General features: G+C 42.0%; 1 protein-coding gene across 1 annotated transcript in view; it reads left to right on the forward strand.

Moving 5' to 3' along the window:
* Window positions 1-5,387, forward strand: part of LOC143389161 (CD44 antigen-like) — an 80,574-nt gene extending 75,187 nt beyond the window's left edge. Inside the window, 1 exon segment of the mRNA XM_077108129.1 lies at window positions 5,181-5,387. Coding sequence (XP_076964244.1) covers window positions 5,181-5,387 — 207 coding nt within the window.
* Window positions 5,388-11,677: the final 6,290 nt, after the last annotated feature.

The following is an 11,677-nucleotide window of genomic DNA, read 5'->3' on the forward strand; positions in this document are numbered from 1 at the left end:
CTAATATCATGTTGTGCATAACCTTTGTAGTCTCCAATTATCTGAGGAAATCAATAGTACCAAATTTATACTGGTACAAGTTAATAAAAGTAGTATATTTTGGTGCCCCTGGGTTCAATCCACAGCACCAAAAAGAAAAAAAAAAAAGTACTATATTAAAGTCAATAGCTGTGTTGCTCGCTATACCTTTGAGAGCATAAAAAAAAAATAGTCACACAAAGAACAAGAACCAGGGGTCTAAAAAACCTATGTGCTCCTATTAATAAAAAGGGATTTTTTAAAAAGATGAATCTAAATAATGTGACTTGGGGAAACCATTAAAAAAAAAATCTTTATACTTCCCCCCCAGCTTCCTTGTCTTCCCTTGGATTACTGTTGCTCAATTAAATATGAATTTCCCATTGTTTGAAAATAGTCCTTTTGTCCCAGGCCCTAGAATGTACCCCTAATGCTCACATATACAGTCCATAAGTTTTGCACATGTCACCAAGGAGACCTTGGCCTGCATGCTGTCGACATGGGGAGCCCTCCGAGAAGCAGCTCAGCTGTCCCCAAGAGCAGCTGGGGTCTGTACATCTTGGAGAGTTAGCTCCCTGTCTTGTCAGCAGCAACAGAGAGGACAGGGCCTCATGGTCCTGGGTCCCCTCCTCCCAAGACCAGCAGTCACCATAGCAACAGGCAAACAGGGACACACAGAACCCAGCAGAGCAAGTATCTCACTGGGAAAGTAGCTGCGTGAATGCCATAAATTACTGTGTCCCGATTTGATAATTGAAAACAGATTTGCCACTCAGCTAAAGGATGGTTAACGGCTGCACAGGCCCCGAATGTTTACTGCATTCCTAAAGCCAACAGCCCATTTCTAATCCTGTTAGAAGGCTGGGGCCTTTCTGCTTTGGGTGTTAACACTGAAGAGTGATGCAGAATGCTATTTTCATCAAAGAAAGTTTGGTTGAAAATAGGACCTCAAAACAGACTTATTCATTCAGCAAGCATCTTTTTTAATTTTATTTTGGTACCGGGCATTGAACCCAGGGGCACTTTCTCACTGAGCTACACATCCCCAGCCCTTTTTTATATTTTATTTAGAGACAAAGTTTCGCTGAGTTGCTTAGGGCCTTGCTAAGTTGCTGAGGCTGGCTTTGAACTCTCGATCCTCCTGCCTCAGCATCCTGAGCTGCTGAGATTACAGGTGTGTGCCACCGTGACCAGCTCAGCAAATATCTTTTGGGTGGCTCCCGTGACCATCAGCACTGGTGAGAAGGAAGAGAAAAAATGAAGAGTGCTGTTCCTTCCATAGAAGAATCTTGAGTTTTAGTGGCTGTATAAGCCTGTCAGATTTGAGTCACTTCTTATTTGTGGAGAACACCATCAGTGCCAGCCATTGTATAGGGATTATGGTTGAAAGAGGAAAGATGCTAGTGGCTGATGTTGACGTGCAGGATTGACCATGACAAAGTACTCTGTGAGACACTGACATAGGGTGTTCCATGACTTCTTCAATTTTCCCCACCCCCCGCCATCTTCCAAAATTGCTTTCATTGATGTTCTTTAGGAGACCAGCCTCGATGAATGACAGCTCCCCAAGGGGAAATGGACTTGATTCACCCCCACTAAGAGCACACCATTTCAGGAGTCAATTGGGGTGGGAGATATTGGATGAAGTCCAAGAGAAGCAGCCTGCAGGCATCTTTCCCTTAAAGAATTTTTCCAATGTGTCTGAAGAGGGGAAAAAGACCGAGGACATTGTCAGAGAAGACTTTCCAAGACAGGAGGGATTTAAGGACATTTCTAGGCTGATTGTGCAGAAAAGACCTCCGCAGGTCTCTGCTCTTATGGGAATAATCATATTTTCTGTGAACCCAGAAGGCAGTTACCCACCCTCTTCTTGGTAGGTCCCCTCCATAAATCTCTGTGATTTAGAAATGTCTTCCCGGTCTGTTTCCACTGTCTAGCTTGCTGGGATCCTGCTGTCTACAACAGTGCTGTTCAATAACACTTTCTGAGTGATGGACACGTGCTGCATCTGTACTGTTTGTCCATAGCCACTAGCCACCTGTGGCTCATGAGCACTTAAAACATGGCTAGTTCCACCAAAGTAGTGAATTTTAATCCCAGTGGCTCAGGCGACTGAGGCAGGAGGATCGTGAGTTCAAAGCCAGCCTCAGCAAAAGCCAGGTGCTAAGCAACTCAGTGAGACCCTGTCGAGTGCCCCTGAGTTCAATCCTCAGTACCTCCCAAAAATAAAATAATAATTTTAAACTTTACTCATTTTCATTTAAATTCAGTTGACACTTACATAGCCACCTGTGACTGGTGGCTACTGTGTTAGATAGTACAGTTCTTAAACAACGCGAAATAAATTCCTAAATATCTTTTAAAGATTTTCAGGTAGAAGAGATGTGAATCAGTTAAGTTAGTTGCCGAAGAACTCTTTTGAGATAAATTCCACCATGTCCTAAAAGTTTGTTACCTGGATTTTAAAGCCCATCCAGCCTGCCCTGCCCCCTCCTGGTGAGCCCTTCATCTGGTGGTCACTGTGCTCGGTCACAGCGGGACATTTCCATGAGAGAAGACAAAGGCAAAACACAAGTCAGCAAGGATCCCCAGCCTTGGGAGTCATAAGGTCTAAGCTGTGACTCTGGCAATGTGACTCTAGACAATACCCGTGACCTCTAGACTCAGTGTCCAGTTTACATAAAAAGGAGTTGAGCTGGATGATCCCTAAGGTCTCTTCAGCTGCTGTTCTTCCTTCATTCCTATAACTAAGGAAAATGGAAAATTTAGCCCTTATCTTTTGAAACTATTTATTAAGCACCTAGATCACTCAATATTGGACTGAGTTATTAACAAGAATCATCTTACCCTCCTCCAAGAGCTCAGACAGATAGTGGAGTTATATAAATCCAAAGAGGAGAGGAGCCAGCCAGAGGTCAAGTGTAGAATTCCTGTGTTCTAAGGTCAAGTGTTATTTACTTCCAATATCAGCTTCATTTAGATTAATAACGTTCGTCCCCTCCACTGCGTGCAGAGACAGATTTTTGGTTTTTATGCTTACAAAGCACTTTGCCACTTCATTTCCCTGCTCACCCATCCACCGGCAGGCAAATAGAAATTACTTTAATTAGGCAACTTTCCTCCAAAGAACACCTGAGAATTTAGAATCATGCAAGTGGCAGTCTAGTTGTAGCCCTTTAAACCCTTTTAATAGTACACAAAACATGGTAGGAGGAGGCAGCCAGAGGAAATCAGTCTAGTCCATTTCACATGGCTCTCATTATGCCAGCAATTACAGCCAGCCACTTCTTGATCGCTTCCTGTATTCCGGATACCCGTCTAAGTGCTTAGTGTCCTCAACCCACATTGTTCATAAAAGCAATAAATAATATCCATAATAGACTCTTTTATTGAGTACCAGGATCTATGTCAAGGTCTCTCCATTCTCATGTGAGGCTGATAACTCTCAATTGCCTCATTTCACAAGTACCCAAAACTGAAGCTCAGAGAGGTTGAATAGCCCCAGGTCACACAGGTGCATGGTCTCACAGCCCAGCCTCCCAAACCCTGCTCTTGACCATGCACCCTACTCTGTGGGCTTTATCCACATTTCCTGTCCTCGTAAATGTGCTCCGTAGTTAAAGCATCTTTCCCTCCACCCTTCACCAAGCCTCATGCCAGAGGATATAAGATCCACCTCCTGTGGAGGAGGTATAATTTCTATTTCCCCAAACAAGAGATTAAAGTTTATAGCCTTGGCAGTCCTACAGGGAATGGCCTGTGATCATGAATAATAGAGGCTTTGTCTCTATAACTCAAATATCCAGCGGCAAAGTGAACAATTCCGACTTCATACTGTTTCCAGATATACAGATGGTTGGCAGCACTGATAAGAGCCAAGCAGGGCTGGGCTTTTGGTCATAAAAGTCTAGATCTGAATATTGACTTTGTCAGTCTTATCCCTTAGGTGACCTCAAGAAAGTTATTAAACTTCTCTGGGCCCCAGTTTCCACTGCTGTGTAATGGGGACGATTGCTGCTTTGTGGGACTATTATAAGGGTCATGGATAATTATTTGCAAAGAGTCTGGAGTTCAGAAAGTATTTAACAAATGCTAGTCCTTCTCTCCTCTTCCCCGCCCTCCTGGTAGTTGTGAAACTGTGCAACTTTGCTTCCGTTAATCACCATTTTCTAACTGCTCTGTGTGTAGCTGTGATCATGTTACAGGAAAGAGGAAGCCCTGCACCAGGCCGGGAGGGTGAGGCAACGCTATGACAATAGCAGGACAGTCTCATGCTCATTTGTAGAAAACCTTCTTCTGCATTTGAGTCTTAAGTAAGGTTATGAAGAAACCTTAAAGTAACAGCGAATAATTTATCTTCTACTCAGGGTTATACGTGAGTGAACCAATGTTAGGAAAATCAAAAATATGGCCTCTATTTCTAGAACAATGTTGTTTTATTCTTCTCTGTGCAAGCAGTAATAACACTGACAAAGCCAACAAAATGTTGATGGGGAGAGGAAGTGGTGCGACTTTCTTGAATACACAAATCAGAGTGATTTACAATCGTCATGTTGACGGTTCACCTGAGTCTTCAGGAACTGCTGCAGTGTCCCATTGCATGGTGTGGTGGGAGAAGAATTAGATCTTGGGAGTCAGACCGACCAGGGTTTGAATCCTGACTCTTTTACCGCTTGTTGAATATTTTGGGAAAAATACTAAATATTCAGATCTCCAATTCTTTCTGTGACAGGATGATAATAATAGCACTGGCTTCCCAGAGTGGTGATCATGGATTCTCCAATGTGAATCCTTCTGTGCATCAGAAGCCCCCACAGACTGTTATACCTCAGGTCCTGGGCCCCAATCCTAGAGTTCTCTGATTCACTGAGAATTTCCATTTCTAACAAGTTCCAAAATGATGCTTTTGCTGTTGGTCCAGGGACCTCACTTTGAGAAATGCTGGTTGTTAAGAATTGATAAGATAAAGTAGATAAGGTATCAAGCTCAGTGCTTTTAGGTCATTATAAACTGTGATGATGGTCATGGTCATGACTGAACAGTGATGATGGTCATGAAGATGGTGATTGAGTCATTTGACCCTGTCTCCACTTTATCTTAGTCAAAAGGCCAGGAACCCATGCTCATTTTACCCTTTCTCTCGATGTTTTTTACAAATGATTAGGTTTGGGCAGAAGAAAAAGCTGGTGATCAACAATGGCAATGGGACCATGGATGACAGAAAGCCAAGTGGACTCAACGGGGAAGCCAGCAAGTCTCAGAAAATGGTGCTTTTGTTGAACAAGGAGTCATCGGAGACCCCAGACCAATTTATGACAGCCGATGAGACACAGAACCTGCAGAATGTGGACATGAAGATGGGGGTGTAACATCTACACCATTAACTTGAAAAGAAACCACAGTTTGAAATATAACCATTACAGGGAGCTGGGACACTTCACAGATGCAATGTGCTACTGATTGTTTTATTGGGGACTTTTTTTAGCATAAAATTTTCTACTTTTTTGTGTTTTTTTGTGTTTTTTTTTTTTGTTGTTGTTGTTTTGTTTTGTTTTTAAAAGTCAGGTTCAAAATTTATAAAAACAGCATTGCTTTCTGACATTAGGACTCAGTTAATAATCCACAAGAATCTGACAGTTCCAGTTCCCCGCTAGAGGCCTTCAACCCTGCAGGGGTGTGCTAAAGATGGCTTCTAACAAAGACCACAAATACATGTGTCTGATTCCCAACCTTCTCCATACCCTATCTCCCAGCTAACAGTCACCAGCTAAGGACATTCCCAGGGGTTAAGAGGGATTGGTCCCTGGGAGAAAATCTGAATGGGCCCATATTGTCCCTCCGGCAGCCCTTCCCTGGGCATTGTTCTCCAGTGAGGTTAGGGGTTTGGGGTATACTGGTTATACATCCCTTTTAACAAACAGACCCCCCTGGAAATTTTTCAGATGCTTCTGGGAGACACCCAAAGGGTGAAGCTATTTATCTGTAGTAAGCTATTTATCTGTGTTTTTGAAATATTAAAGCCTGGCGGTCCTTTGATCAGTATGATTTTTTTTAGGTTACTTTGTCAGAGGCATAAAAGGGTTTCAGCTGATACATAATAAATATCTGTACTTCTTCCATTTTAACCCTTTGTGCTGTGATCCTTCTGTCTCTAAAACCAGCAACACCTGGGTCTCTAGAGCTCATTGGGATAGTCTGAGAATGGTCCTCCTTAAACTCATCACAGAGTCCCTGGACTCCCACTCAGGATCCCTCAGCCAAACCTCACAGATCAAGGAAGGCAGCACTGTTTGATTTCTGGGGCTGTTCAGAAGCTTTGTCTCAGATTCTGGAGTCAGAATTGTGAGCAGAAGAGCTTCAGCCGCTTTTGGGTTTTAATGGCCACTTTTCTGTACCCTTGAAGGGCTTTAAGAAATCATATTCCATTTTATCATCTGCCATTTGTGGGGTCCCATTTCATAGTGGTGATTTCCAAAAAAACATATCATAATGCCTTTTGACCTCTCATGATTATAAACGAAAAAGTATCGTCAGTGGCCAACTGATTGGCATAGGTTGGTGAGGGGGATATGTGGTATAGATCTTATTCCACTATTTTATGGCATGTTTGTTTGTCTGCCCCTCCATGCATTTTCTGACTAGGATGAGTTAAGTTCCTGGGGAATCCCTCAAAAGTTTATAGGGTTTCCCACGACTGGAATCTTATCACCAGAAAAGCAGGTTTATGGCTAAACAAGAGAATAATGGCTTTATCCTCTGTCCTGTGTTTTTCAAACTTGGCAAGTCCTTTGGGGCACTTCTTCATCATTCAGTATGTGCCATTGGTCCTGGAACTTCCAAGGGCTACTCATAACCGATAAGGTTGATGCTCTCAAGTAAGGGTTCTCCTTTTTTAGGCTTCCAGAAAAGTCGCTCATTGCCTGAACTGCTGTGCTTCACAGGCAATGTTTTTCAAGTCAAAAATAGGAGAAGAAGAGGGAAAAAAATTCCCTACATAAAAATGAGGACTGGTTTGTACAAAGAGTTGACAGGAAGGATGTATTTAAAGGACAGATGCAAACTTTCCACTCCTTCCCGACCGTTGCTCTTCCTACCCGCTCTGACCTTCTCCCTCTGCTCTGGCTACAATCTTAAAAATGAAAACTCCTTTCTCTCCTTCTGTGAATGTTTTTGGCTACTTGCATGTTCAGATGCCTGGTTTTCTTTTTTTATTTTCCTTTTCAAGTTGAAAGCAAATCGACATAAGGTTTCTCTGGGTTGTTATTTCCACTAGTATTAAAAATTCCCCTTTTTTCTAAAGGATTTCTTGGCTCTGCCACACACCCAGACAGGCTCCCTCAGGCTCTTTAACAAGCCACTCTGGGATCAGCTTTAAGAGGGCCCTGCCAGGCTCCACCTGTCCCCCAGATTCTTTTGGGGGCACATTGGAGAGTCAAGTCTCACAGCTACAGATGATTTCCTGCCCATTCTAGACATTTTCCAACAAATAGGTGGGGTAGGAAATGATTTGACATAATGGCCATGACTCTGAAAGCATAATTTGACCACATGTCATTCCTACCAATGACATGCCAGGTGGCCTGGACTAAGTCATTAAACTGGGCCCTTGTTACAAAAGTAAGGGGCTACTATTTAACTATATCACAAAGCAACCCAAGAACTTAAGGCATAATTTTCCCTGCAATTGTCAATCTTTTATGTCTCCTAAGGGCTTTCCTTAAATTAGCTCTGGGTGAAAAATCAAATGAGGCAAAAGACACCTCCAAGTCCACATTTTGCAGGTTCTAGCCTGTCAACTTGTATTCTTCCAGCAGAACCTCTCAAAAGGTTTTGCATTGAAACCCATAACATCAAGAATCAGTTTTGTGTTGACATTCACTCAATGATGTCACAGCAGAGCAGTAGAAGAGAGGAAATATCCAACTTCTCTGGAAGAATGAAATATCCTTAAGAACAAGAATAACAGGTTCATTTGCTTTTGTCCTAGGTGTGTCTTGTTGTAAGTCCTCGGTGTGGATTTAGCAAAGACCGGCCCATTGTTCATGTTGGTACAATGATCATTGCTGTTGCTACTTGGATTTTTCAGAGCATATCCTTCCTCTGGTTTTTGTATATTTATTGATGGACCAATAATAATGAGGAAAGCATGACATGTATTCTGCCCGGTTGAAAGCACTTATTGGAAAATATTAAAAGGCTAAAATTAAAAGGCAAAAGGAAATGGACTCAGAAGTCTCTAATTCAAGGGAAATGGGAGGCTGGGAGGGACGAGCTGTGGTTGTCTCTCTGGGTAAAATGGAAGCACAAAGTCAAAGGTTTCTGAGGTGGTTGAAGCCTCACACTCATCTTGTGTTTTTTTCTAAAAGGAAAAACTACATGGTTTCCAACACTCAAGAGTCTTTTATTGAAGAAAGTTTGATTTTTTTTATAGGAGGTGTTTAGCCTACATTTTTCAAACTAAGTGAGATTCTGTGACGTATTCATTCTTTAAAATCAAATAGCTATTCTTGGACTCCGCACTGAAGAGAGGAAGGTGAACATATCCTCTTTGCCATTGACTATTGCTTTCACCTCCATGCCCTTAAGCAGGCCTCTAAATAAAGACAATGAAGAGATACTGACTAAAAGATAAAACAAATCAGAGATTGGAAGGAAGAAGAGACGAAAGCAACAAAAATTTGAAACTAGATCAGAGAAAAATATTCAGCCTTTGGTTTTTGAGGATTGGCTTATTTTACTTAGCGTGATATTCTCCAGCTCCATCCATTTACCTTCAAATGCCATAATTTCATTCTTATTTAAGGCTGAGTGATATTCCATTGTGTATATATTTTATCTACTCATCTGTTGAAGGGCACTTAGGTTGGTCCCATAGTTTAGCTATTGTGAGTTGAGCTCTATAAACTTTGGTGTGGCTGGTCACTGTAGTATGCTGATTTTAAGTCCTTTGGGAAAAAACCGAGGAGTGGGAGAGCTGGGTCAAACAGTAGTTCCATTCCATGTTTTCTGAGGAATCTCCATACTGCTTTCCATAGTGGTTGCACCAATTTGCAGTAGGGACAATTAAACACATATCATTTTCATAGGCATCATTTGCTACTGGTACAAAAGAAGCATTTTATTTTGTTTTCAAATGAGGCTGGACCAGGGAGGAAACATCTAAGCTGAAAAGTCCCCACAGAAGATAAATTTGCCAGGCAATTGTTTGCACTTCACACAACTGCAGCCTCCCGGTGGCCTGGAACACAAGGTTTATTGCTCATTGGTGCTGAATGCTCATCACAGGTCCCAGGCCGGCTCTGTCTTCTTAGTTGCTCAGAGACACTGACAAAAGGCACAGTTTTCATCTCCAATGTTTCTATTACCTTCTAGAGGGAAAAGGAGATTCTACAAGTGCAAAAACACAGAATTGGAAGACGCTACTGCTTCTCAATCTCAAACAGCCCGAGATAAGATAGATGCTTCTTGCAATAAAACCACTTTAGCTTCATTGGCAAAAGCAATTCCAGGGCCTGATCATCCTCTCTATTGCTGAATCCCCTGCATGGATTCATGTGGCATCCAGTTTATTCTTTCATTTAAAAAATAGCTTAGGAAAAACAAATGCAAGGATGTGGTTCTCTGCCATAAGCCTGGGCTCAAAGTTCCCACAGTAATGAGACAGGGGCTTGCTTCTGAAGTGCTGAGGCGATGGCTGTTGGAATATGAGGCTGCTGGCATTAGACTATCACTAGCAGAGATTTTTAAGAGATGTAATATCAAGGAAACCACAGACTTTATTTATGAAATTCTTAACTGTTCAGATTTCCACCCCTGAACCCAATTCCAGGGATCAAACCCAGGACCTTGAGTATGTTAGGCAAGAATTCGATCACAGAGCTATACCCTCAGTCCTGTTCAAGACTTAAAAGAAACCCTAAACTCTAACTTTTGGTGAGCAGAAAATAGAGGGTGTTGCTAAAGGAGCAACAGCAAGTTGGTACGGTGGAAAATGACTTTCTAGAAAGTAGAATGAAGGGCTCTGGGGTGGGTGGTGGGGAACGGACTGGAGAAGCCCTCTCAAGGAGCCAGATCAGGATCTAATCAAGGAAATGTCCTTATCTATAGTGCAGGGGCCCTCTAATGTCTGCCCATCAGGATTTCTGAAAAGGGATGGCTCAGCCCAGGAGTTTAAGTCCAAACTGGGTAAAGAGAACTCCCCGCATCTGAAAAGAAAAGAACACGGTGACTTGTAAGTCTTCCAGTGGTCCATTTACAGATGGGAGTGTCTGCAGGGCCTGAGCTATCTCTGTTCCAAATGGCAGTGTGTGGGCTTAGGATGGAGCGGACGGGAAGAGCTGCAGAACATCTGTATGATTCCACTGTCATTGGGATCTATATCTGGACAATACCTAGGAACTTCCGCACAGCACACTGAGATCCTGGATTCTGAACCTGATGCCATGACTGGATGAGACTTTTGTGTATCTCCCTTCAGAAAGAGCTGAGTGTATTTTGTATGTGAGGAACAGAGTGTATCAAATATGAGGTGACCAGAGAAGTGGAACAGGGTTATGTATTTATGCTGTTTACCAAATGTTTCTGGATCTCCCCTCCCCTTCCTGTTCTGAAAATATGGTGGTATGACATTTCATTCTCTCTTGGAGCCAGATGGGAGTACGTGGCTAGTTTGGGCCAATAGGTTATGAGATGGGGTGACATTTAACCTCCATGTGAGGATCTCCCTAGAGCTCTTTTCCCTACTGGTGTGGCAACAAAAGCCTGCTTAAGATAGTGACTGGTCAAAAAAGCAACCCTAGAGACATTACCTGACTTCAAATTATACTACAGAGCTATAGTAACAAAAACTGCATGGTGCTGGCCTAAAAACAGACACATAAACTAATGATACAGAGTAGAAGACACAGAGACAAACACACAGAGATAGTCACCTGGTCCTCGACAAAGGAGTCAAAAACATACATTGGAGAAAGTGTCCTTTTTAACAAATGGAGCTGGAAAAACTGTTTATCTGTATGTAGACAATGAGACTAGACCCTTATTTCTCACCCTGCATGAAAATCAACTCAAAACAAATCAAAGACGTAGGAATTAGATAAGAAATTATGTAACTCCTAGAAGAAAACATAGGGTCAATACTCCAACACACAGGCACCGGAAACAACTCTCTCAATAGGATCCCCAAAGCTCAGGAAATTATGTCAAGAGTTAATAAATGGAATGGCATCAAATATAAAAGCTTCTGCCCAGCAAAGGAAATAATTAAGAATGTGAAGAGAGAATCTCCAGAATGGGAAAAAAAATCTTTGCCAACTACTCTTCTGACAGAGGATTAATATCTAGAATATATAAAAACTAAAATACTTTAACCCAATTAATAGGTGGCAACTGAAATAAACAGATACTTTTCAAAAGAAGAAATACAAATAGTCAACAAATATATGAAAAAATGTTCACCATCATTAGCAATTAGAAACATGCAAATCAAAACTACCCTGAGATTTCATCTCACACCCATCAGAATGGCAGCCATCAGGAATACAAACAAATAAATGCTAGAGAGGTTGTGGAGAAAAACGAACACTTCTCCACTCTTGATGGGATTGTAAATTAGTACAACCTCTATGGAAATCAGTATGGAGGTTCCTCAAAAGATGGG

This window comes from Callospermophilus lateralis, unplaced genomic scaffold (genome assembly GCF_048772815.1).
Source record: "Callospermophilus lateralis isolate mCalLat2 unplaced genomic scaffold, mCalLat2.hap1 Scaffold_161, whole genome shotgun sequence".
Taxonomy (NCBI): domain Eukaryota; kingdom Metazoa; phylum Chordata; class Mammalia; order Rodentia; family Sciuridae; genus Callospermophilus; species Callospermophilus lateralis.